The 24265-nt window shown below is 43.3% G+C and overlaps 1 protein-coding gene across 1 annotated transcript in view; it reads left to right on the top strand.

Annotated features, from left to right (window-relative positions):
* Positions 1–24060, top strand: part of LOC126989144 (uncharacterized) — a 29829-nt gene extending 5769 nt beyond the window's left edge. The window contains exons 6-8 of the mRNA XM_050847710.1: positions 7410–7568; positions 10533–10642; positions 23579–24060. Coding sequence (XP_050703667.1) covers positions 7410–7568; positions 10533–10642; positions 23579–23607 — 298 coding nt within the window. The 3' untranslated portion in view covers positions 23608–24060. The remainder of the gene's footprint in view (positions 1–7409; positions 7569–10532; positions 10643–23578) is intronic.
* Positions 24061–24265: the final 205 nt, after the last annotated feature.

Genomic DNA, 24265 nt, shown 5'->3' with positions numbered 1-24265 from the left:
TGCCTCTCCCTGAGATCCTCCCTCAGTCTTGGGTCTCCCTCGCCCTGCACCTCCATATCCATCACTCTCCTTCCCACGTAGTTTTCGTCTCTTCTCTTCACACGTCCAAACCGCTGCAGTCTCCTCTCCTGCGCTTCTGCCGACGCTTCCACCACCTTCACTGTACCTCGAATCTTGTCATTTCGTATCCTGTCTGCCCTCGTCACCATCCACCTCAACATCCTCATCTCTGTGACATCCACCTTCCTTTCTTGCACCTTTTTCAACGCCCATGTCTCCGCTCCGTACAACAATATATATATATATATATATATATATATATATATATATATATATATATATATATATATATATATATATATATATATATATATATATATATATATATATATATATATATATATATGAACTCTAGAGAAGTTGACAACAGTTCATATTTGAAGGCATTTCCAGCATTACTGTAACTTTTTGCAGGCCTGTGATGCAGCAAGGCGTGGGTCTGACCTGCCCAAAGTACATGTGCAGACTGCATGGATCACATTGCAAAAATTAACGTTGATGAAATCCTAAATAACTTTTAGAGCACTTGAACATTAGGAGAAAATATCTGAAATATATATTTTGCTGGAGCATAGATTTGGACATCTCAGGAACTTGAATGAAGAAACATGTAACCATCACTACTGGACTGTTCCTTCAGTGGTCCTGTTAGCTAGCCATCCTGCTTCAGTAGAGGTTTAGAGTTAGGCCATTGTCATGTTTCTATCACTCCGTCCATCCTTGGTATCTTAAGTAGGCCACCATTTAGTGTTAATTTCTCACACTTTTCCCACAATTAGTATTTCAAATGTAGTGAGCTTCCTCGTGCTGATAACTGTCCCTTCTTTCCCTGCTGCAGCATCGTCATGTCAGCTGTGAAGGTGTTGCTGTAGGGAGGTTTTCAAGTCTTCACAGGCCTTCACAAGTCCTCCAGGGAATGAAGGTAAGAGTCCTTATTAACCCAATAATTTTGTGGCCTTACCGTGTAGCAGCAACGGGACAAATTTGTGGCTTTACCGTGTAGCAGCAACGGGCCAAATTTGTGGCTTTACCGTGTAGCAGCGACGGGCCAAATTTGTGGCTTTACCGTGTAGCAGCGACGGGCCAAATTTGTGGCTTTACCGTGTAGCAGCGACGGGCCAAATTTGTGGCTTTACCGTGTAGCAGCGACGGGCCAAATTTGTGCCATGTTATAAACCCCCCAAAATAGAGGATACATAATCTGATCACAAATGCTTTGATATATATTATGAAATGGTTTGTGTGAGGGGTGATTTTTTCTCATTTTTCTCGCTTGGAGGGACCATTAAGAAACATGATCCCCGCTGCTGCCACCGGGTTAAGTAATGACAGGACCTAGGCTTCGCTGGGTCAGTCTGGTCTACCTCTTCTCTCTACTGACCACCCAAAGATGTACGCACATGCCCTGAGGTGCGGGGCAGAGCTCACAAACCAATCATACAACCCTCTCTTGTTTCATATGGTGCAGAAGAGGCTTTGTCAGACTATCATTAGGCTCATAGAAATAGCCATGGACATACTGACACTACCCCCACCAAAGCCATAGTGAATGTGTGTGTGTGTGTGTGTGTGTGTGTGTGTGTGTGTGTGTGTGTGTGTGTGTGTGTGTGTGTGGGCCACAGTGTAGTTTAAACTCCCCCTTACTACTACTACTACTACTACTACTACTACTACTATTTCAATCTTTCCTTAATCCCTTCCTTTAATCTCTCTCCTTTTGCTTTTCCTCTCTCTCCTCTTGTTTCCTCGTCCTCCTCCTCCTCCTCCTCCTGGCTCGACCCGCCCGGCGCACATCAAAAGGTACTCACTAATGATCTGCGAATCCAATATGATAAAACATTCACGAGAGAGAGAGAGAGAGAGAGAGAGAGAGAGAGAGAGAGAGAGAGAGAGAGAGAGAGAGAGATGACTATAGATTCTGAATGGCTCATAGTAGTATTCTGTAAGGTACCGTAGAGTTGGACAAGACTCTCGTAGGCGTTTCGGACATCTCCACGGGTAGTTTTATGACCCGGGTGGCAGGTTGGCCTTTCTAATGTACCATGAACCTAAAAAATACTCTCATTGGAACCCGACTGATCTCCTTTTTGACCTCTGGAAACAGCTGATGTGGGAGGCGCAAGCGTCTGACAATATGGGAAATTTAAAAATCCTAAAAAACTCTTCCATGACAGTCCGTATAAAACCAAAACCGTGCTATTGGAAACCGTACTATTTGAGGGACGGCTGTAGTAAGGTCTTGGCATATGGCGGAAGAGAACGGACGTACCCAAGTGTGTGCTTCAGGCTTTTCTCACCAGCGCCGCCCAGCCCACCGTGAGGCCTTGCTGTCAGACGCTGCCACGCCTCATGGTAACTATTTCCCGAGACCAAAAAGGAGGTCATTTGGGTTCTAATGTATGTTCTTTTTAGGTTCACGGTGCAAAAGAAAGGTCAAACCACGAGAAGGGTAATAAAACTACTTCCAGAAATGCCCAAAACTCCTTCAAAAGCCTTGTCAAACATGCGCTTGGGCGCCGAAATGTTTAAGAATGTGACCCCTTGCCTTCATAACCCTTTGCTGTGTGTGTGTGTGTGTGTGTGTGTGTGTGTGTGTGTGTGTGTGTGTGTGTGTGTGTGTGTGTGTGTGTGTGTGTGTGTGTTATCAAAAATATGAGTAATCAACACCAGGACTCGTGGGGGATAAACGACACACACACACACACACACACACACACCGGGACTATTTCACCTCCCAAGTTACCTGTAACCTAATAATATCACGTCCGGAACTTGAGTCCTGCTTCGCCCTAATATACAACAGCTCTTCCCCTGACCCTTCCAGCGGCCTCACCACGTAGCCTGCTGCCACACCACACCACAGCATTGGCTCTTCAAGTCACGCCCAAGGCAGACACAGAGAGATTTACATAGATTTACATAGATTGACGTAGATATGCAGACCACACAGACTCTATGGTCCAGGCTAGGTGATCCGTCCTTCAACTTACGCGGGATTACATTGAATCACCTGCCACCGAGTCCTTCCATTTCTTCTTTAGTAAATATTAGAGAGAGAGAGAGAGAGAGAGAGAGAGAGAGAGAGAGAGAGAGAGAGAGAGAGAGAGAGAGAGAGAGAGGTTGATTTATCCCTTTAACTTTAGTAAACTTAGCTTAATTAGGACAGAGATAGGCTGGAAAATCTTTTATTATTATTATTATTATTATTATTATTATTAGTGTCGTGTGTGTGTGTGTGTGTGTGTGTGTGTGTGTGTGTGTGTGTGTGTGTGTGTTTCTCTCTCTCTCTCTCTCTCTCTCTCTCTCTCTCTCTCTCTCTCTCTCTCTATCTCTCTCCCAAGAATTAAAAAAAAAACATTTCTCTACGATCAACACACACACACACACACACACACACACACACACACACACACACACACACACACATTTCGCATTAAGATATACATGTTAAAATCATTGCCTTCCGGTCTTTCCCTCTCCTGGCGACCGACCGATGGCTGTTTGGGGTGTCTGTCTGTCTGTGTGTCTCTCTCATGTGTGTGTGTGTGTGTGTGTGTGTGTGTGTCTTTTTCTATGGATGAGGAGGAGGTGGAGGAGGAGGAGGAGGCGGTGGAGGAGGCGGTGGAGGGGTGATGTGTTCTCGTCCCCGCTGAGTCCAGGTGGCGGTCCGTCCGTTGACAAAGTTGACCCGTGGAATGCACCGCCAAGTATCGCCCAAAATATTCTAACATGAAAAAAGACTCGCCACTCATCTCTGTATGTTTCTTCTCTTCATTCTTGGTAGACTCTGAAAAAAAACAAAATGGTGCCTCTTCCATAAAACTTGTATATAGCCCACGACTTTTAATATTTCCCGCAGAACTCCACAATATTCCCAGTCAGTCAGCACCAAATGTCTGTTAGGCAAGAAAACCTCCCTTGGCCTTGGCAGTGACCTCACGCGGCCGCCCCGTCAATCAGTTCGTCAGTGAACATAGAATGGTTTGCCTGGCTCGCTTTGCATGACAAGTTGTCCTGACGAGAGGTCAGCGGACTGTTTCCTCTTTCCCTCGTATTTAGGAGTTCACTTAACGGGTTTAAAGGAATGTCAGAGACGCGCTTCTTTAGGGCGGCGGGGAAGGTCCTCTCTGTGTGTGGGTCCTTGATAACATTGTACGGGACGCTCAGTGTCTGTCACAAACACCTGTAATGAATATTATCAGGCGGCAGGGAAGGTCCTCTCTGTGTGGGTCCTTGATAACATTGTACGGGACGCTCAGTGTCTGTCACAAACACCTGTAATGAATATTATCAGGCGGCAGGGAAGGTCCTCTCTGTGTGTGGGTCCTTGATAACATTGTACGGGACGCTCAGTGTCTGTCACAAACACCTGTAATGAATATTATCAGGCGGCAGGGAAGGTCCTCTCTGTGTGTGGGTCCTTGATAACATTGTACGGGACGCTCAGTGTCTGTCACAAACACCTGTAATGAATATTATCAGGCGGCGGGGAAGGTCCTCTCTGTGTGTGGGTCCTTGATAACATTGTACGGGACGCTCAGTGTCTGTCACAAACACCTGTAATGAATATTATCAGGCGGCGGGGAAGGTCCTCTCTGTGTGTGGGTCCTTGATAACATTGTACAAGACGCTCAGTGTCTGTCACAAACACCTGTAATGAATATTATCAGGCGGCGGGGAAGGGCGAGAATGTATATTTCATATCTTTGCCAGATTTACTGTGACAGTGTGTGTGTGTGTGTGTGTGTGTGTGTGTGTGTGTGTGTGTGTGTGTGCGTTCTTATCTGTGTATATTTTCAGGATTGAGCCTCGATTCAATGTTCCGTATCTTATAATTTTTTATCACAAAAATATATTACAACAAAATTTGTTAATCGTTTGCGTACACGATTTAGTATTCTTAAACATGGATGAGTTTGTTTGGTTATGATGTCAGGAAGTGTGTCCGTGGCAGCCTTGCTCAGCGTTGTAGGACAAGGAAAAACTGTAACTGCATTCCGTCCTGGGAAGGGAGACCCAAGGCATTGGCGAACACCTTGTTTGTGAAGGAGTCTGGACGTCTGTAGCTCTGGCTGACTGGCTCAGGAAGAAGTCTGTAAAGAGTGGCAGTGCTTGCATCCTTCTTGGCTGTGGGCGACAGAACCCAAATATATACAAATTTTTCTCCATAATATTATTGTTAAGGACACTAATGATAAGTCTTGACACCGTTGACATTTACTACTCCACTACGTGTACATGAATATAGTTGTGTAACGTTTTATGCTGAACTCAGTCTGCTGACGAAATATTTTGACTGGTCATTGCTCGGCCAGCAGCCCAGACGAGGAGCACATCCCTCCTGTCCCCTCCGTCAACTGGGGCTGCGTCAGCGTTGGCCGGGGCGGCGGTCCCTCCCACACCCTCCACACAGCATTTAGCCGTCTCAAAGCCAAGAGAAAAAGTGGTTGGTGGTTGATCTCGGGAGTGGCCAGAGGAGACAAGTCGGACTGATGAGGCGACGGCGGGAGACGCCTCTTTCTTTAATTTTTGAAGTCTACGTTTCTCTCTCTCTCTCTCTCTCTCTCTCTCTCTCTCACACACACCCAAATGAAGTGACTATTAATATATTTTCTTTCTTTATTATTTCTTTCCCTGAATGCTTATGTTTTACTCCATCCTGCTCCTAACATAACCTGACGTAACCTTACCTAACCTAAGCTAACCTTACCTAACCTAATCTAACCTTACCTAACCTAATATAACCTTACCTAACCTTACCTAACCTAATCTAACCTTACCTAGCCTAATATAACCTTACCTAACCTTACCTACCCTGACGTAACCTTACCTAACCTAACCTAACCTAACCTAACCTAACCTTACCTAACCTAATCTAACCTTACCTAGCCTAATATAACCTTACCTAACCTTACCTACCCTGACGTAACCTTACCTAACCTAACCTAACCTTACCTAACCTAAGCTAACCTTACCTAACCTAATCTAACCTTACCTAGCCTAATATAACCTTACCTACCCTGACGTAACCTTACCTAACCTAATCTAACCTTACCTAGCCTAATATAACCTTACCTACCCTGACGTAACCTTACCTAACCTAAGCTAACCTTACCTAACCTAATCTAACCTTACCTAACCTAATCTAACCTTACCTAGCCTAATATAACCTTACCTACCCTGACGTAACCTTACCTAACCTAATCTAACCTTACCTAGCCTAATATAACCTTACCTAACCTTACCTGACCTGACATAACCTTACCTAACCTAATCTAACCTTACCTAACCTGATGTATCCTTACCTAACCTTACCTAGCCTAATATAACCTTACCTAACCTTACCTAACCTAATCTTCTCCTCCTCTTCCTCTCCCTCCTCCTCCCATCCCTCTGACTCTTAAAGCGACACTTGTTATTATTTCTTGTCCGTTTTTCCCCGTGTTGTGTTGTGGGGGTCAGCTTTTTACTGTGCGTCCGTCACCCATCATCGCCAGGCTTACGCTGAAGGGGCTACTCATCCACCCCGCTGCTTAGGGGCACATCCTTAAACCTTTCCACGCCAAAGCTCACATACTTGACAAGGCTTTCGTAAGAGTTTTGGGCATTTCCAGGGGTAGTTTGATGACCCTTCTGGTAGTGTGACCCTTCTTCTGTACTGTGAACCTAGAAACACGCATTTGCCAAGGCTTTCGTAAGAGTTTTGGGCATTTCCAGGGGTAGTTTGATGACCCTTCTGGTAGTGTGACCCATCTTCTGTACTGTGAACCTAGAAACACGCATTTGACAAGGCTTTCGTAAGAGTTTTGGGCATTTCCAGGGGTAGTTTGATGACCCTTCTGGTAGTGTGACCCTTCTGTACTGTGAACTTAGAAACACGCATTTGACAAGGCTTTCGTAAGAGTTTTGGGCATTTCCAGGGGTAGTTTGATGACCCTTCTGGTAGTGTGACCCTTCTTCTGTACCGTGAACCTAAAAAAACATTCATTAGAACCCGGTTGACCTCCTTTTCGGCGTCTGGGAGTAGATGATGTGAGGGTCTGACCATTCCGACCGCTGGCTCATTCCGTTAGTCTGTGCATAGCTATGGTCTGTCAGGATATTTCAACTCTCTTTCCATATAAATTTCTGTTTTTGTCTGTCAATCTATCTACTTATCTTTCTATGTAAGGTAACTCTGGATTTACGCGAGTATTGTGAAGAACTGAGCTCAGCTGTGTGGCCGTGTGAGTCCAGTTGTGTGAGACATCTGGTGGTCACTCCAGAAAATATCGCGTAGAAGTGAAAAAAACGTGTAAAGTAAACATTTATTCCAATTATCAGACTTCATAGGTATGATGTCCCCACAGGTACCTGGTTTTTAGCTTACTAATTGGGTCATCTGAAGCACGGGGTCGCTGCCAGCCGGGCCAGGCGCCGCGGGACAATGTGGCGCTGGAATACTCCAGTAACAATGGGCAGACGTGGGCAGCACTGCAGCGCTTGGAGCCTCAGCACACTACTCGCAGGTGAGGCATCTTATTTTGAGTTACACTCTACTATGCTGGAGACAAGGAAAATATACAAAGAAACAGGCCTTACTGCATATTTGTTAAATAATAGGAAGCGGACCAAATGTAAACCATTAAAAGAAATATGTGCCCACAAACACACTGCCCCAATAAAAGGTACACTAAGGAGGACGATAAACGACAATTCTGGTTACAGAGGCCCTCGTCTTCATACTCCCCCCAAAATTATTCAAATCATAGGATTAAGGAAATACAATGTAGGAATTTCTTTTCCAGTGTTTACCAGCAATAGTGATAAAAAAACTGGTAATTCTTGTACGAGGGAGTTGACAACATGATCTTGAAGAGATTCATGTACATGGAGGCCGCGGGAGGGTATAGGCATGTAGTTAGCATGTTTAGAAAAGTGTAAGTATCTTGCACATAGGTGACCGAAAATAGGAAGGCGGTGGCCGAATGGTTAGCCCGCGGACGTGGTGACCCCGAGTGTCCGGGTTCAAGTCCCACCACAATTGTCACCGAGTGGCCGAAGATTATCCCCCATGCTATGCAGATCTTCGACCAAGCCTGGGTTTAGCGACTTCAATTAAGAGGAATACTGTGAGATGGCATGAGCCAAGCAACTCATATATTGCCACGGCAGCCACTTTAAATAAAATTCGTCTTCGCAGCTAATGGCCAGTCCCCTCAAGACCGGTACTATAATCAGCGCATAAAAATAATGTCTAGATTAAGAGGAAAAAAGAAAAAAAATGGCAACAAGCCAGTCAAACAGGTATACAGCAGCAAAAATGGGTAATAAGGTCTGAATTTATCAACAAGAGCCAGAAAATTGGTCGCCATTTAGATAAGCTGAAATATTTTGTACGCACCATTCCTAGTGCTTATATCAGACAAAAAAAGAATGACTAATCAGATAAATTGAGCTGAAGTTAAGGACTTAATTTGTATAATTTAGGGGTAGGCGGTGGCCGAAGTGATAGCGTACTGGACCCACATTCGCCGCGTGATGGACGACGCGGGTTCGAATCCTCACGCTACCACTCGGATTTTTCAGTCACCGCCGAGTGGCTTAAAACTACCCACATGCTGTCCTGAAGACCACCCATCAACCCGGACTCTAGAGGAAGCCGTCCAAGCGAATCAAGAACGAGTTCCGGGGGTCAGCATGAGCCAATGCAAGATGGCGCCACTGTAAACACTCGCCTGCGCCAGAACGGGCTGGGCCGACCATCAGGCCCCACCTGGAAGAAGCCTTGGGCCGACCATCAGGCCCCACCGGGAAGATGCCTACCGGCGCAATAGGCAACAACGTAAAAAAAAATATATATATATATATATATATATATATATATATATATATATATATATATATATATATATATATATATATATATAAATATATATATATATATATATATATAAAAACACGCTTCTGAGAAGATTTCAGATGATGATGTCCAACATGAATTGTCTCTTTTGAAAGAGTACAAGTTACAGGGAAATAAATAAAAACCGTAGAGGAAAGGTTCATTCACGGTGTCATTTAAGATGTTCAAGTTTCTTCATGAAACTTCTTATAAAAATTCTCCGTGCATTGTTGTCACCATATAGGGTATGTTTACCAATCCTTAATGATCAGAGATCCAAGGGATCAGAAGTTAAGAAGGGAAGGCTAGACCTGACTTGGTATTTGCTATACTTTTTGCTTGTCTTTTCTTATAGCCATTTGGACATGTATGTACTATCAAATAAAGAGTCTGCTCTGCATGTAAAAAAAATATCGCCATTTCTAAACTAAATGGCGCAGAATAACCATTTTAGCGTCATTTGATTGGTAATTATGTTTGGCAGATTACATGGTCATGAGACCATTGATGACGCTGGCGGTAGACCCCCATATCAGGGCAAAAGTGAAAATATTGAGTTCTTCCATCCAAATTATATGACGTCTCACACCCCGCCTTCATGCTCATGATCAGACTTGGGATATGTCTACAGAAAGTTACATGGACGTGAACAAGAAGGACAAGGACAGTTGTTGGGTGGAGATTGCTAAAACCCTTGAAGTGTCTGTAGAACCATCGGCAACGTAGCATTTCAATCATCGCGAGTGAGTTTCGGGACTGTGTGCAAATTCATTACTTCAGGAGTATCAAGGAAGATTCTGGAAACTTATAAAGGATATGTTTTTTATACATATGCATGTTAGTTTATTGAGAAAATTAATGTAGGTGTAATTCTGTTGCAAAATTTCAAGTATATTTTGCAGGCGCTTTAATCCTGTGCCTACAAATACGGTTTTACTACTTGAAAATATAATGAACAAAGCCTACGAGTATAGATATTTGACTTCAGAATAATCGGAAATGAGAACTGGTGATTGGAGACTGCAAAGTGTTATGAATCCAGACTTTTGATTCCACTCATCCCTTAATCATCAGATTTGGTTGATCTGAAAATACTAGATGGATGCTAGATTACTAGATTAGTATGGGGTTAAATTTATTTGAACACGAGCTAATCTATTTTCAAACTAACCTTACTGGCCTGCCTCATGTTACGTACCCACAGATAGTAGCCTAACATCGCTGAACAGTAAGTAAGTGATGTCTTCACGAGAGAAGGCAAGCAACAAAACTCGGAAAATGTTTGAAAGATGCGCAGGTGAGATGATTAGCACCTGCAGACAAACCATATTAGCTGGGTCGGTGTCACAGAGGGGATGGGGGCAGAGCAATGTTTGTCTTGCGGTCTTTGCAAAAACACTGGTATATTTTTCCGACAACCCAATCTTGGGATATTCAGGGATTGCCGAGAACTTTGATGCACCACTGCAGCTATTTGGTGCACTACTGTAGCAATTTGTTTGTATTTTCCTGATTAGAGTATTTAATGTAATAGTGAATGATCTTTACCACACCCATTAAAAATACGCATATATTTATTTTGTTCCCACAGAAAGGAGCCGTTCTTCGTCCCGCTCCCACCCGCAGCCCGCACCAGGCACACTCGCTTCCGCTGGTGGCAGGCGCCTGGGGACATGCTCTTAGCAGACGAACCTTTTCCTGGTGAGTTCCCTAGGATCAGGCCACCGGATTTAATGACATGGTAAAGAGAAACATTTCATGTGATTGGCAGCTACACTCCTCACCAGTATCAAGTGAAAAGGTTAATAAGTGCACAAAGAAAATTGGAGAATAAGAATGGAAGCAAACATCATGGATTAGGTGAAAAAAATGGTTTCTATAAGTTACTAATGATAACTGAGTAGAATGTGGACTTGGCAGGTCATATCATGCATATCGTCAGCTTTCTCGAGGTTAGGTGTTCTGAATCGTCTCTGCCAGTTCTTCTCCCCCGCACAGATGCTGTCCATTTACAAGGACCTTGTCTGCCCTCGTATGGGGTATATGTCTCATGGGTGAGGGAGCTCCACACACACAACCCTACTAGACAGAGTGGAGTCTAAGGCTCTTCGTCTCATCAACTCCCCAACTCTTACTGACAGTCTCTTATCTTTTAAATTCCGCCGCAGTGTTGCATCTCTTTCTTAATAACTCCACACGCACAGACATTTTTGACAAAGGCCGATGTTCTTCGTCTTATTAACTTCCCTCCTCTTACTGACAGTCTTCTACTATTTAGATTTTTAGATTCTGCCATAATACAGGCTTTCTTTCTATCATCTATCAATATTTTCATGCTTTCTGAACTTCATAACTACATGCCTCGACCCCTCCGGCAGCCTCGCTGAACGTGACTTTCTACTCTTGCATTAGGGATTTGGATTGCATATGGGTAGTCTGTAGTTAACCAGGATCTTCATTCTGTGATCCCTTTCGCTTGTAGTAGGAGTCAAGATACTCCTCTCTTGAAAGAGGTCAAGTCATAGGCAAGAGGAAATACAGATATAAGAAGGCTGTTCAAGAGTTTACCAGCAGAAGGGATAAAAGAATGAAGATGCTGATTAACTCTTGCATAGGGGATTTGGACGGCATAGGGGTGAGTAAGAGTAGAGCAGTCGAGTGCAGCGGGGCCGCGGGAGGGGGGGAGGCATGTAGTTAGCAAGTTCGGAAGAGCAGTCAGCATGAAAATATCGGTAGAAGATAGAAAGAGAGGCAATATTGCGGCGGAATTTAAATGGTTGAAGACAATCAGTGAGAGAATGGGAGTTGATGAGACGAAGAGGATTAAGACTCTACCCTGTCCAAAAGGCTGTAGGTGTGGAACCCACCCACCCACATGTGAGATGAATACTCCATACGAAGGCGGACAAGGCTCCTGTATATGGACAGCATATTTGCAGGGGAGAACTGACGGAGACAATACAGAACGCCCAACCTCGAGGAAGCTGGTTTAGTAAGAGAGATGTGAAGTTTCCAGTTCAGATTTTGAGCTAAGGATAGACCGAGGATGATTAGTGTTGAAGAAGGTGACAGCTAAGTGTCGTCGAAGAAAAGAGGAAAGGAGTTTGGAAGGTTGTGTTGAGTTGATAGGTGGAGAAATTGAGTTTTTGAGGCGTTGAAGGACACAAGGTTCCTCTTACCCGGTCGGAAATGATAGTAAGGTCTGAGTTTATGCGTTCTGCAGCCTCCTATCTGGAGTCCTGTAATTCCTGATGGGAGAGTCTTCTGTTGAAAGAAGTTGAATAACGCAGAGTAGAGTCATCAGTGTATGAGTGGAAAGGATAGTTTGTTATGGAAACATAATCATTGATGAATAACGGGAAGAGAGCGAGAAATAGGACAGAGCCCTATGGAACACCACTGTTGATAGGTTTAGGTAAAGAGCAGCGATCGTCTGCCACTGCAGAGATAGAACGGCCGGAAAAGAAACTGGAAATACTGTAAAAGTACAGAGAGGGATAGAATCCGTAGGAGGGTAGTTTAGAAAGTAAGGACTTGTGGCAGACGCTGTCGAAGGCTTTCGATATGTTTAGCGCAACTAAGAAAGTTTCACCGAAACGGCTAAGAGAGGATGACCTTGAGTCAATTAAGTAGGCAAGAAGATCGCCAGTAGAACGCCCCTTGCGGAACCCATACTAGCGATCAGATAGAAGATCAGAAGTGGATGGGTGCTTATGAATCTTCCGGTTAAGGACTGATTTAAAAGCTTTAGATAGGCAGGTAAGTAAAGCTATAGGACGGTAGTTTGAGGGATTGGAGCAATCACCCTTCTTAGGCACAGGCAGTATGTAGGCGTACTTCCATCAGAAAGGAAAGGTAGATGATAAAAGGGAGAGACTAAAGAGTTTGACCAGGCAGAGTGTCAGCACGGAAACACAGTTTTTTTTAAGGACAATAGGAGGGACACCATCAGGTCCACAAGCCGTCTGAGGATTGAGGCTCTGCGTGTAACGAAACACACGATAAATTTATCCAGCCAAGGAAAGGTTTTGCCGGCGCCGGTTATCGAACCCGCGACCAGCGAGACGGGAGAGCCACTCCTTAACCAGTCGGCCAAAGAGGTGCCCCCTCGCAGAGTGAGTTATGGGAGGCTCGCCCATCAGGCAAATCGCTGCACTACACGGCTCTCCATTCCTATTTAGATTAATTTCTGTGTGATATCCCATTTTCTATGATCTTCGGAGAGCACGAGCCATGATTCTACCTGTTACCCACTCGGGGTGACACAACAGAATCACAGGAGAGGATGACCACCGCCTTGCCACCAATTAAACGCCAGAATATATTCTTTACTATACCACAACACGTGCGTGTAACGAAACACACGAGAAATTAATCCAGACAAGGAAAGGTTTTGCCGGCGCCGGGGATCGAACCTGCGACCAGCGAGACGGGAGAGCCACTCCTTAACCAGTCGGCCAAAGAGGTGCCCCCTCGCAGAGTGAGTTATGGGAGGCTCGCCCATCAGGCAAGTCGCTGCACTACAAGAGGGGGGATGAGTAGGAGGATATAAACCCAGAATTGTACTGAGTGGAGTTTGTACAGAAAGTTTGAGAGAAGTGTTTACCCTTAGAGACAAATGTGACGGCGGTACTGCCGTCAGGATTAAAGAGAGGAAACAAAGATGAAGAAGTGAAATTGGAGGATATATAATTGGCTAGGTGCCAGAAGTCTCTGGAAGAATTAGATAAAACAAGGTTGTGAAGCTTTCTATTATTGAAAGAGATTTTGGTTAGTCGGAAAATAGATGTAGCACGATTCCGGGCAGAAGATCATGATAAGCAAGAGTGCGAAGGTTCTGGTACCTTTTGTGAGCTGCCTCTCTATCTTTGACAGCACGAGAACAAGCATGATTAAACCAAGGCTTTTTAGCAAGAGGAGTAGAGAAAGAATGTGGAATGTATGCCTCCATTCCATAGACAATCACCTCTGTGATGCTCTGGGCACACACAGGGGGGTCTCTTTCCTGGAAGCAGTAATAATTCCACGGGAAATCGGAAAAGTACAAACTCAGGTCGTCCCACCGACCTGAAGTGAAATGCTTCCATTTTTGTAAAAAAATAAATAAATAAATAAAATAATAATAATAATAATAATAATAATAATAATAATAATAATAAGGTCGAAATGTATCTACTTGCTCTCAAAGACATCACTAAACGTCTCACTTCTCAAACAAGACTAAAAACAATATAATACAATCAATTCTGGCGAGCCGCACATATATGCAAAATTAACTACAGGGTATTCGAATATCAACAATATGTCAAAAACAAAGTGCGCGGTGTCGGCGGCGTCCGTCATTTTCGTTTTCGACTCTCGGTGTTTCAGCATATCATACTATTGCTGACATTCACTGATGTATTTTTTTTTTTCAACAAAGGAGACAGATCAAAGGCACACAAAAAAGGAAACAGTAATAAAAAAAGCCCGCTACTCGCTGCTCCTAAAAACAATCCAAGGAGGTGGCCGAAAGGACTCTAGGACCAAAGTACGTATGGAAATAGTTCGTATGCATAAAGTTCGTACGCAATTGTTCGTAAGCAAATGTTCGTAAGGGATAAAGTTCGTTTGAAAATAGTACGTATGCAAAAGTTCGTACGCGTAAGTTCGTATGCAGATGTTCGTATGGTATAAAGTACGTATGTAAAATATTCGTAACGACAAAAGTTCGCCGGGACAGAAGTTCGTCTATAAAAAATTCGTATTGAAATATTTCGTATGAAATTGTTCGTAAGCAAAAAGTTCGTACGCAAATCTTCGTATACAGATGTTCGTATGGTATAAAGTACGTATGTAAAATATTCGTAATGACAAAAGTTCGTATAGAAAAAAAATCATGTGCAATTATTCGTACGCAAATGTTCGTCAGGGATAAAATTCTTCTGAGTAAAGTAGTACGTACGGAAAAGTTCGTAAGCATGTTTGTATGGTAATAAGTCGCTATTCCTACACGAAGTTTTTCTATACGAACTTTTGTCCGAAACCCATGAAAAATGGCGGGGTGTTGCTGAGACTCGACCCTGCCGACAACCACCATCACCACCGCCACCGCCCGCCTCGCCTCCGCCACCGACAACCAACATCATAACCTTGCACTCTGCCGCCGTTGCCTTCCCGGTAATGCAAAATAATACACATTGAGCACACAGACATGATGAGCCACTGCCTCCAGGAATTATTTCAAGAATAAAGATCTTGTAGCCCAGTACCCTAAAAAGTTTCTTACTGGACGACTGTTTTTCACCACTGGGAGACCTTTTGGTCACTCAGTTATGTTAAAAATGCACACACACACACACACACACACACACACACACACACTCTCTCTCTCTCTCTCTCTCTCTCTCTCTCTCTCTCTCTCTCTCTCTCTCTCTCTCTCTCTCTCTCTCTCTCTCTCTCTCTCTCTCTCTCTCTCTCTCTCTCTATATATATATATATATATATATATATATATATATATATATATATATATATATATATATATATATATATATATAGATACATATATAGCTATATACGAACTATTTCCGTACGTACTTTGGTCCTAGAATCAAACGAACTTTATCCTACGAATTATTGCCATACGAATTTTTTTTCTATACCATACGAACTTTATCTCTGACGAATATTTGCATACGTACAGTTGCGTACGAACATTTGCATTCGAACTTTTTCCATACGAACTTTTACGTGCACGAACATTTTTCTAACGAACATTTGCACGACGAACATATAACTTTACGATTTTTTTCCATTACGATTTTTTTCCATTACGAACTTTTGGCATGATGAACTTTATACCCTACGTACTTTATCCTGACGTACTTTAGGCAAACGAACTTTTTCCTACGAATTATTGCCATACGAAGTTTTTCTATATGAACTTTTGTCCGGAACCCGGCCGAAAGAGAGGTCAATTTTGGGAGGTGTCCTGTTACCCTCCTCTTGAAGGAGTTCAAGTCGTAGGAAGGAGGAAATACAGATGAAGGAAGATTGTTCCAGAGTTTACCAGCGTGAGCGATGAAAGAGTGAAGATGCTGGTTAACTCGTGCGTAAGGGATTTGGACAGTAAAGGGATGAGCATGAGAAGAAAGTCATATGCAGCGTGGCCGCGGGAGGGGGGGAGGCATGCAGTTAGCAAGTTCAGTAGAGCAGTCAACATGAAAATAACGATAGAAGATAGAAAGAGAGGCAACATCGCGGCGGAATTTAAGAGGTAGAAGACTATCAGTAAGAGGAGGAGAGCTGATGAGACGAAGAGCCTTAGACTCCACTCTGTCCAATAGAGCTGTGTGAGTGGAGCCCCCCCACACGTGAGATGCATAATCCATACGAGGGCGGACAAGGCCCCTGTATTTGGATAGCAACTGTGCGGGGGAGAAGAACTGGCGGAGACGATACAGAACGCCCAACCTTGAGGAAGCTGATTTAGTGAGAGAGGAGATATGAAGTTTCCAGTTAAGATTTTGAGTTAAGGATAGACCGAGGATGTTTAGTGTTGAAGATAGTGACAGCTGAGTGTTGTCGAAGAATAGGGGATAGGTGTTTGGAAGTATGTGTCGAGTTGATAGGTGGAGAAATTGGGTTTCTGAGGCATTGAAGAACACAAAGTTCCTTTTACCCCAATCGGAAATGATAGTAAGGTCTGAGGTTAAGCGTTCTGCAGCCTCCAGCCTTGAGTCATGTAATTCCTGTTGAGAAGGTCTTCTGTTGTAAGAAGTTGAATAATGCAGAGTGGAGTCATCAGCGTATGAATGGATAGGACAATCTGTTTTGGAAAGATCATTGATGAATAACAGGAAGAGAGTGGGTGATAGAACAGAGCCCTGTGGAACACCTCTGTTGATATGTTTAGGGGAAGAACAGTGACCGTCTAGGCGTCCACCACAGCAGAGATAGAACGTCCGGAAAGGAAACTGGAGATAAAGGAACAGAGAGAGGGATATAATCCGAAAGAGGGCAGTTTAGAAAGCAAAGACTTGTGCCAGACTCTATCGAAGGCTTTCGATATGTCTAGCGCAACTGAGAAAGTTTCACCGAAACGGCTAAGAGAAGATGACCAAGAATCAGTTAAGAGAGCAAGAAGATCGCCAGTAGAACGCCCTTTGCGGAACCCATACTGGCGATCAGATAGAAGGTCAGAAGTGGAAAGGTGCTTTTGAATCTTCCTTTTAAGGATTGATTCAAAAGCTTTAGATAGACAGGAAAGTAAAGCTATAGGGCGGTAGTTTGAGGGATTGGAACGGTCACCCTTCTTAGCCACAGGCTGTACGAAGGCATACTTCCAACAAGAAGGAAAGGTAGATGCTGATAGGCAGAGACGAAAGAGTTTGACCAGGCAGGGTGTCAGCACGGAAGCACAGTTTTTAAGGACAATAGGAGGCACTCCATCAGGTCCATAAGCCTTCTGAGAGTGGAGGCCAGAGAGGGCATAGAAAACATCATTAGGAAGAATCTTAATAACAGGCATGAAGGAGTCAGAGGGGGGATGAGAAGGAGGAATATGCCCAGAATCGTCCAGAGTGGAGTTGTTACAGAAAGTTTGAGTGAAGAGTTCAGCCATAGAGATAGATGAGACGGCAGAGCTGCCGTCAGGGTTAAGAAGAGGCGGGAAAGAGGAAGAAGTGAAATTGGAGGAGATATTTTTGGGTAAGTGCCAGAAGTCTCTGGAAGAATTAGGGAAAGCAAGTTGTTGACATCTGCTATGGATAAAGGAGTTTTTTGGCAAGTCGAAGAATAGATTTGGCACGATTCCGGGCGGAAATATAAAGATCATGGTTAGCAGGAATTCGAAGGCTCTGGTACCTTTTGTGAGCTACCTCTCTATCTTTGACAGCACGAGAACAAGCGTGATTAAACCAAGACTTTTTAGCATGGGGAGTAGAAAAAGTACGTGGAATGTATGCCTCCATTCCAGAGACAATCACCTCTGTGATGCGCTGGGCACACACAGAGGGGTCTCTCTCCTGGAAGCAGTAATCATTCCACGGGAAATCGGAAAAGTACATCCTCAGGTTGTCCCACCGAGCTGATGCATAATGCCAGAAACATCGCCTCTTCGGTGGGTCCAGAGGGTGTACAGGAGCGATAGGACAGGATACAGAAATAAGGTTGTGATCGGAGGAGCCCAACGGAGGAAACAGTTTGACAGAGTAAGCAGAAGGGTTAGAGGTAAGGAAGAGGTCTAGTATGTTGGGCCTGTCTCCAAGACGGTCGGGAATACGTGTTGGGTGCTGAACCGACTGCTCTAGATCGTTGAGGAGAGCAAAGTTGTAGGCTTGTTCACCAGGCTGGTCAGTGTATGTTTCTGTAAGAAAACAGATAATAAAAATATCAATCCAGTAATGTAAACTGGATCATAAATGCAAGCAGCTGATAAGCCGATATATATATATATATATATATATATATATATATATATATATATATATATATATATATATATATATATATATATATATATATATATATATATATATATATATATATATATATATATATATATATATATATATATATATATATATATATAAGAGAAGGACGCAGTGTTGATGGAAGCTCTAAGGCGTTCGTCATCTTCTTTTTCAACTCCCAGAGTAGCCTAACGTGTCATACTCCTGCTATATGCTTCTCTATAATACGGGTAGTGAAAATATTACAGTTAATGAAAATTAATAACTGTTTGTTGCGTATGTAGCAGGGTTGTTTTGATTTAAATCAGGTCTGCCCTATCACCCTTCCCCGATCCTACCCTTTCTCTTTCGCCAGTCCCTATTTCCCTTTCTTCCCCTTGTTCATGACCTCCTGTTTCACCTCCCTCCTCTACTTCTTCACCCCCTCCCGTTTCTTCTGTATCTTCACCATCCTCACCTCTCTCTTCACTTTCACTACCACCACGTCATAACCACACTTCCCTCCTACTATTAACAATTAATTTCCGTAGTATCAAAAACAAAATAGCCCAGTTACACCATCTAATTACCACACATAACCCAGACATAATAGGAGGGACTGAGACTTGGTTAACTTCTGACGCTGACAGTAGTGAGCTTTTCCCTCCCCCCTTTAGTATGACCGTTTTTCGTAAGGACCGCCCGACAGACCTCGGCAAAGGTGGCGGTGTTATCATCGTCACCAAGCCGGGTCTTTGTGTTAAGCATAGGCCTGACCTTGACACAGACTGCGAAATCACCTGGGTCCAGTTACAATCCTTCAACTGTAAATCTCTTTTTATTGCTGCTTTTTACAGACTGCTTTCTACTAATACAGACTATTTACACAACCTTCAAATTTCTCTTTCACGCATACAGGCAGACAAACACATCTGGATCACAGGTGATTTCAACCTCCCCGACATTGACTGGACTGCTATTTCCCCTTTTGATCCTCCCGATGGTGACGCCCCCAACCCCATTATTCCCCCACACAAACAGACGCCAACTACACGACACATTCATTGACATCATAAATATATTTTCACTCTCACAAACAGTACTCCAACCAAAGCGAACACATACTGTAACACGCCCCGCTGTCCACGGTGGCCCTTTGACCACAGCACACACTTGACCTTTTCTCACCAACAACATTCTTAACATAACAAACACTCAGGTTGTTCCAGGACTTAGTGACCATGACATACTCATCGTTGACGCTGACCTCCGACCGATTAGACATAAACAGAGACCCAGACAGATTTTCCTTTTTTCAAGGGCTGACTTAAACATGATCAAACAAGACCTAACTGCCTTCAGCACTGATTTATTGACTGACCCAAACACAAGACTTCCTTCCACCAACTGGAATAACCTGAAACACACCATACACGCCTCACTGAACAGACACACACCACAAAAAACACTTTCTAGTAATCTAGTAGGTACACACTTCCCTGGTTTTCCAGGGATCTACGCAGACAACATCGCAAGAAACAAAGACTATACAGACGCGCGCAGAAATACAACACAACAGATAATTGGACTGCCTACAAAACCACAAAAGACATTTGCCAAAACATAAAAGTAGCGGAACCCAAACACATAGCAACTTACCTGGCAGACAACGTAAGAAATAACAAAAGAAACTTTTTAAATTCTTTACGACGCGCAAACATGACACTAACACGATTACATCACTTAAAGACAACACTTAACACATTAGTAACCAGCCCACAACACTATTATTATACTATTATTTCCGATTGGGGCAAGAAGAACCTGGTGTCCTTCAACGCCTCAAAAACACAGTTTCTCCACCTATCCACTCGACACAATCTTCCAAACAACTATCCCCTATTCTTTGACAACACTCAGCTACCACCTTCTTCAACACTAAACATCCTCGGTCTATCCTTAACTCAAAATCTCAACTGGAAACTTCATATCTCTTCTCTTAATAAATCACCTTCCTCGAGGCTGGGTGTTCTGTACCATCTCCGCCAGTTCTTCTCCCCCGCACAGTTGCTATCCATTTACAGGGGCCTTGTCCACCCTCGTATGGAGTATGCATCTCATGTGTTGGGGGGGCTCCACTCACACAGCTCTCCTGCTCTTACTGAAAGTCTTCTACCTCTTAAATTCCGCCGCAATGTTGCCTCTCTTTCTATCTTCTATCGATATTTTCATGCTGACTGCTCTGCTGAACTTGCTAACTGCATGCCTCCCCTCTTCCCGTGGCCCCGCTGCACACGACTTGCTACTCATGCTCATCCCTATACTGTCCAAACCCCTCATGCAAAAGTTAACCAGCATCTTCATTCTTTCATCACCTTACACTTGTAAACTCTGGAACAATCTTCCTTCATCTGTATTTCCTCCTGCCTACGACTTGAACTCTTTCAAGAGGAGGGTATCAGGACACCTCTCCTCCCGGAATTGACCTCTCTTTTGGTCACTCTGTAATCTTTTTAGGAGCACCAAGTAGGGGGCTTTTTTTTCACTGGTTTTTTTTTTGTGCCTTTGAGTTGCCTCCTTTGCTGTAAACACACACACACACACACACACAAGAACACAACCTGACACCAAACATGCCACATAGTCCCTTCCTTCCGATAGCTCTCCTTGACATTACGATTAACGGAATACAGAAATTACTGGAAGGACTCGACACAACCAAATCCACTGGCCCCGACAACATCCCCGCCTTCATCCTTAAATCCTTTGCCCCCATCCTTGCCCCCATCCTTCAAGCCATATTCACCCAATCACTATCATCCACCTCATTACCCTCTGACTGGCTTTTGGCAAACATTAATCCTTTATTCAAGACAGGTGACCGGACTGACCCAGCCAATTATCGCCCCGTCTCACTAACATCGATTCCATGTAAAATTTTCGAACAGATAATACACAAACACATAATGAATCACCTTGACGCAAACAACATCCTTACTGACTCACAACACGGCTTTCGACCCAAACGCTCATGTGAATCACAACTCATTACTACATATCACGACATGACGAGGCTACTTGACCGACATGGCATTAAACAAGTTGACACTATTGTTTTAGATTTTGCCTAAGCCTTCGACAAAATCCCGCACAAAAAACTGACATTAAAATTGAAATACTACGGTATTTCAGGACCTATTCTTCATTGGATCACTGCATTTCTTACTAACCTAACTCAACGTGTTCTTCTTGACGGATCTTCATCTGACACTGTCCCTGTTTCTTCAGGTGTCCCACAAGGCACCGTTCTAGGCCCCCTTCTTTTCCTTCTGTACATTAACGATCTTCCACCGTCTACGCCTAACTCTTCCACTAGACTATTTGCCGACGATAGTTTACTGTTTAGAGCAATAAAGACTACTGACGACTGCAGACTACTACAAAACGACTTGGACGCCCTCGAGCGGTGGGAGCGCACCAGCCAGATGCATTTCCGACCAGACAAATGCAAACTATAAGATTCACCAGAGCGAACAACCCCATCCATCACACTTACACTCTCCACAATTCAGATTCAGAATCAGTTTACACACACAAGTACCTTGGTATCCATCTCTCAACTAACTTGAAATTCAACACTCACATAGACCATATCAGTGCCACAGCCAACAGAACACTGGGGTTCCTGAGGAGGAATTTACATAACTACACACCTGACATTAAACACATAGCTTATGACACACTTGTGAGACCAACACTGGAATACTGCTCCACAGTGTGGGATCCTTACACACACAGAAACATTAATAGGTTAGAACAAATCAACACCAAGGCGGCAAGGTTCATTACAAACAATTACACTCGAACGCCTGGCATCACAACACGGATCAAACAACAGATAAACATGGAACCTCTTCATATACGCAGACAAGCACACAGACTTACACTTATGTACAAGACCACAAACACTAACATTGACATTGACCCACAAACATACCTACACAACGCAAACAGTCAACGTACTCATAACACACATCCATAAATACCAAACATATCACACTAACACTGACGCATACAAGCACCCATACTTTCCACGCACCATACATGACTGGAACAGCCTCCCTCAACAGATTTTAGACTGCGGTACAATAGACTCATTCAGAAAACAAATATATACTCACTTGTCACCACAACACACCAGCACTAACAATTACACTTGATTCACTTCCCTCCCCTGCACACTCGGCTCCTAGTCCAGTCCCTTAGGGGGATTTCAAGGATGAATTGTGCAAATTTGTGCAAAAGCATGAAATTAGGCACACTTGTAGATTTTGATATGCTGAATCCAAATCTGCCGGGCGCCAAAGCCAATTCTCAGTGGCGCCGCCATATTGGACAATTCAAAATGGCTGCCATACGGGAAAAGAGTTTTGCACACTCATGCAGTTGAAAGTCGCACAGCTGCCAAAAAACTTCTACTTTCCTATGGTTTCTGACCCCAAGGACTTCACATCTGGTGTGGACTTTCTAGTATTTGTTGCAGATGTAGGCATATTTAAAAATTCAATATGGCCGACAGTCAAATTTACAAAGACAACTTCCAAAATTGACGTCACTTAATGAGACTGTGCAGTCTACACGATGCAGTGTGCATGGCTTTGATAAAAGTAGGTACAATATGCAGAACATACAATCATACATAATCTTAACACTATATGAAACCCTTTAATATATATAGATATATATATATATATATATATATATATATATATATATATATATATATATATATATATATATATATATATATATATATATATATATATATATATATATATATATATATATATATATATATATATATATATATATATATATATATATATATATATATATATATATATATATATATATATATATATATATATATATATATATATATATATAAAGTGCAATCATACTGAGAAAACCTTATGCCTGGTTGTGACAGGTTCGTTACACCCAATGGAAAAGTGGAACACTCTAATGAATCATTCATTGGACAATAAATCAATCAAGCATGATACATATATAATATGTGCATTATGAAAGAGCTGGGCTCACCAATAAATCAATCAATCTATAATTGAAGCATGATACATAAATTATATCAGTAATTGTTCATGTGCTTGCATTGTTGACACATCCACCTTCACATTTGCAGAGAACTGTGCAATGTACGGTCGCCCTTGAACACTTGCAATTCCCTGTGCAAGACACTTCACAGCCACATCGCAATAGGACGGAACAGGCTTTGCTGCTGTCCTCAAGAGTTGTCCAGAATGGCAGCCATTCACCAGTGCTGGTCTTCTGCCAGCCCCAGTCTTGGAAATCAGGGGTGTCCAGTTGGACTGATGTCGCTTGCCTCCAGAAGAAGCAGGTCTGCAGCAGCGCTCTGAGGATGTGTTGATACAGAGCTGCTTGTGTTGGTGGCAAGTCTTCCAATTTCTTCTTCCCGCTGGTGAACAGTTTATGCCTTGCTTCATTGACTCCTTCCAGGCCACAGCTCTTGCTGTACATGACTACGACAAAGCGTTCTAGCTTGTGCATGTGTTGAGATTCAAGGCTGAGCTCATGCGGGTCTCTAGTGAGGGCTACCAGAGTCTCTGTCATTCCCGAGGTATTCTGCCAGGCTGACCAGGCTGTCTTTTTTGCCACATCCCAAGAATTGTGAGACAGTGTCACAGCCTGTCACTGCGTGGAATAGTGGGAGAGCACTGCATCTTGATGGTCCTAGCTGTGCAGACAGAGTGTGGATGGGAATGTCACGTGTCTTCTTCCCACTGCCAAGGCAGATCCACAACTCAGAGAGACCAAATGAAGCAAAGAAGTGGATTGCCAGAATGACAAC

This window comes from Eriocheir sinensis, unplaced genomic scaffold, assembly GCF_024679095.1.
Source record: "Eriocheir sinensis breed Jianghai 21 unplaced genomic scaffold, ASM2467909v1 Scaffold1073, whole genome shotgun sequence".
Classification (NCBI taxonomy): Eukaryota; Metazoa; Arthropoda; class Malacostraca; order Decapoda; family Varunidae; genus Eriocheir; species Eriocheir sinensis.
The sequence above is the reverse complement of the archived record's forward strand: the minus strand, read 5'-3'. Positions and strand labels throughout refer to the sequence as shown.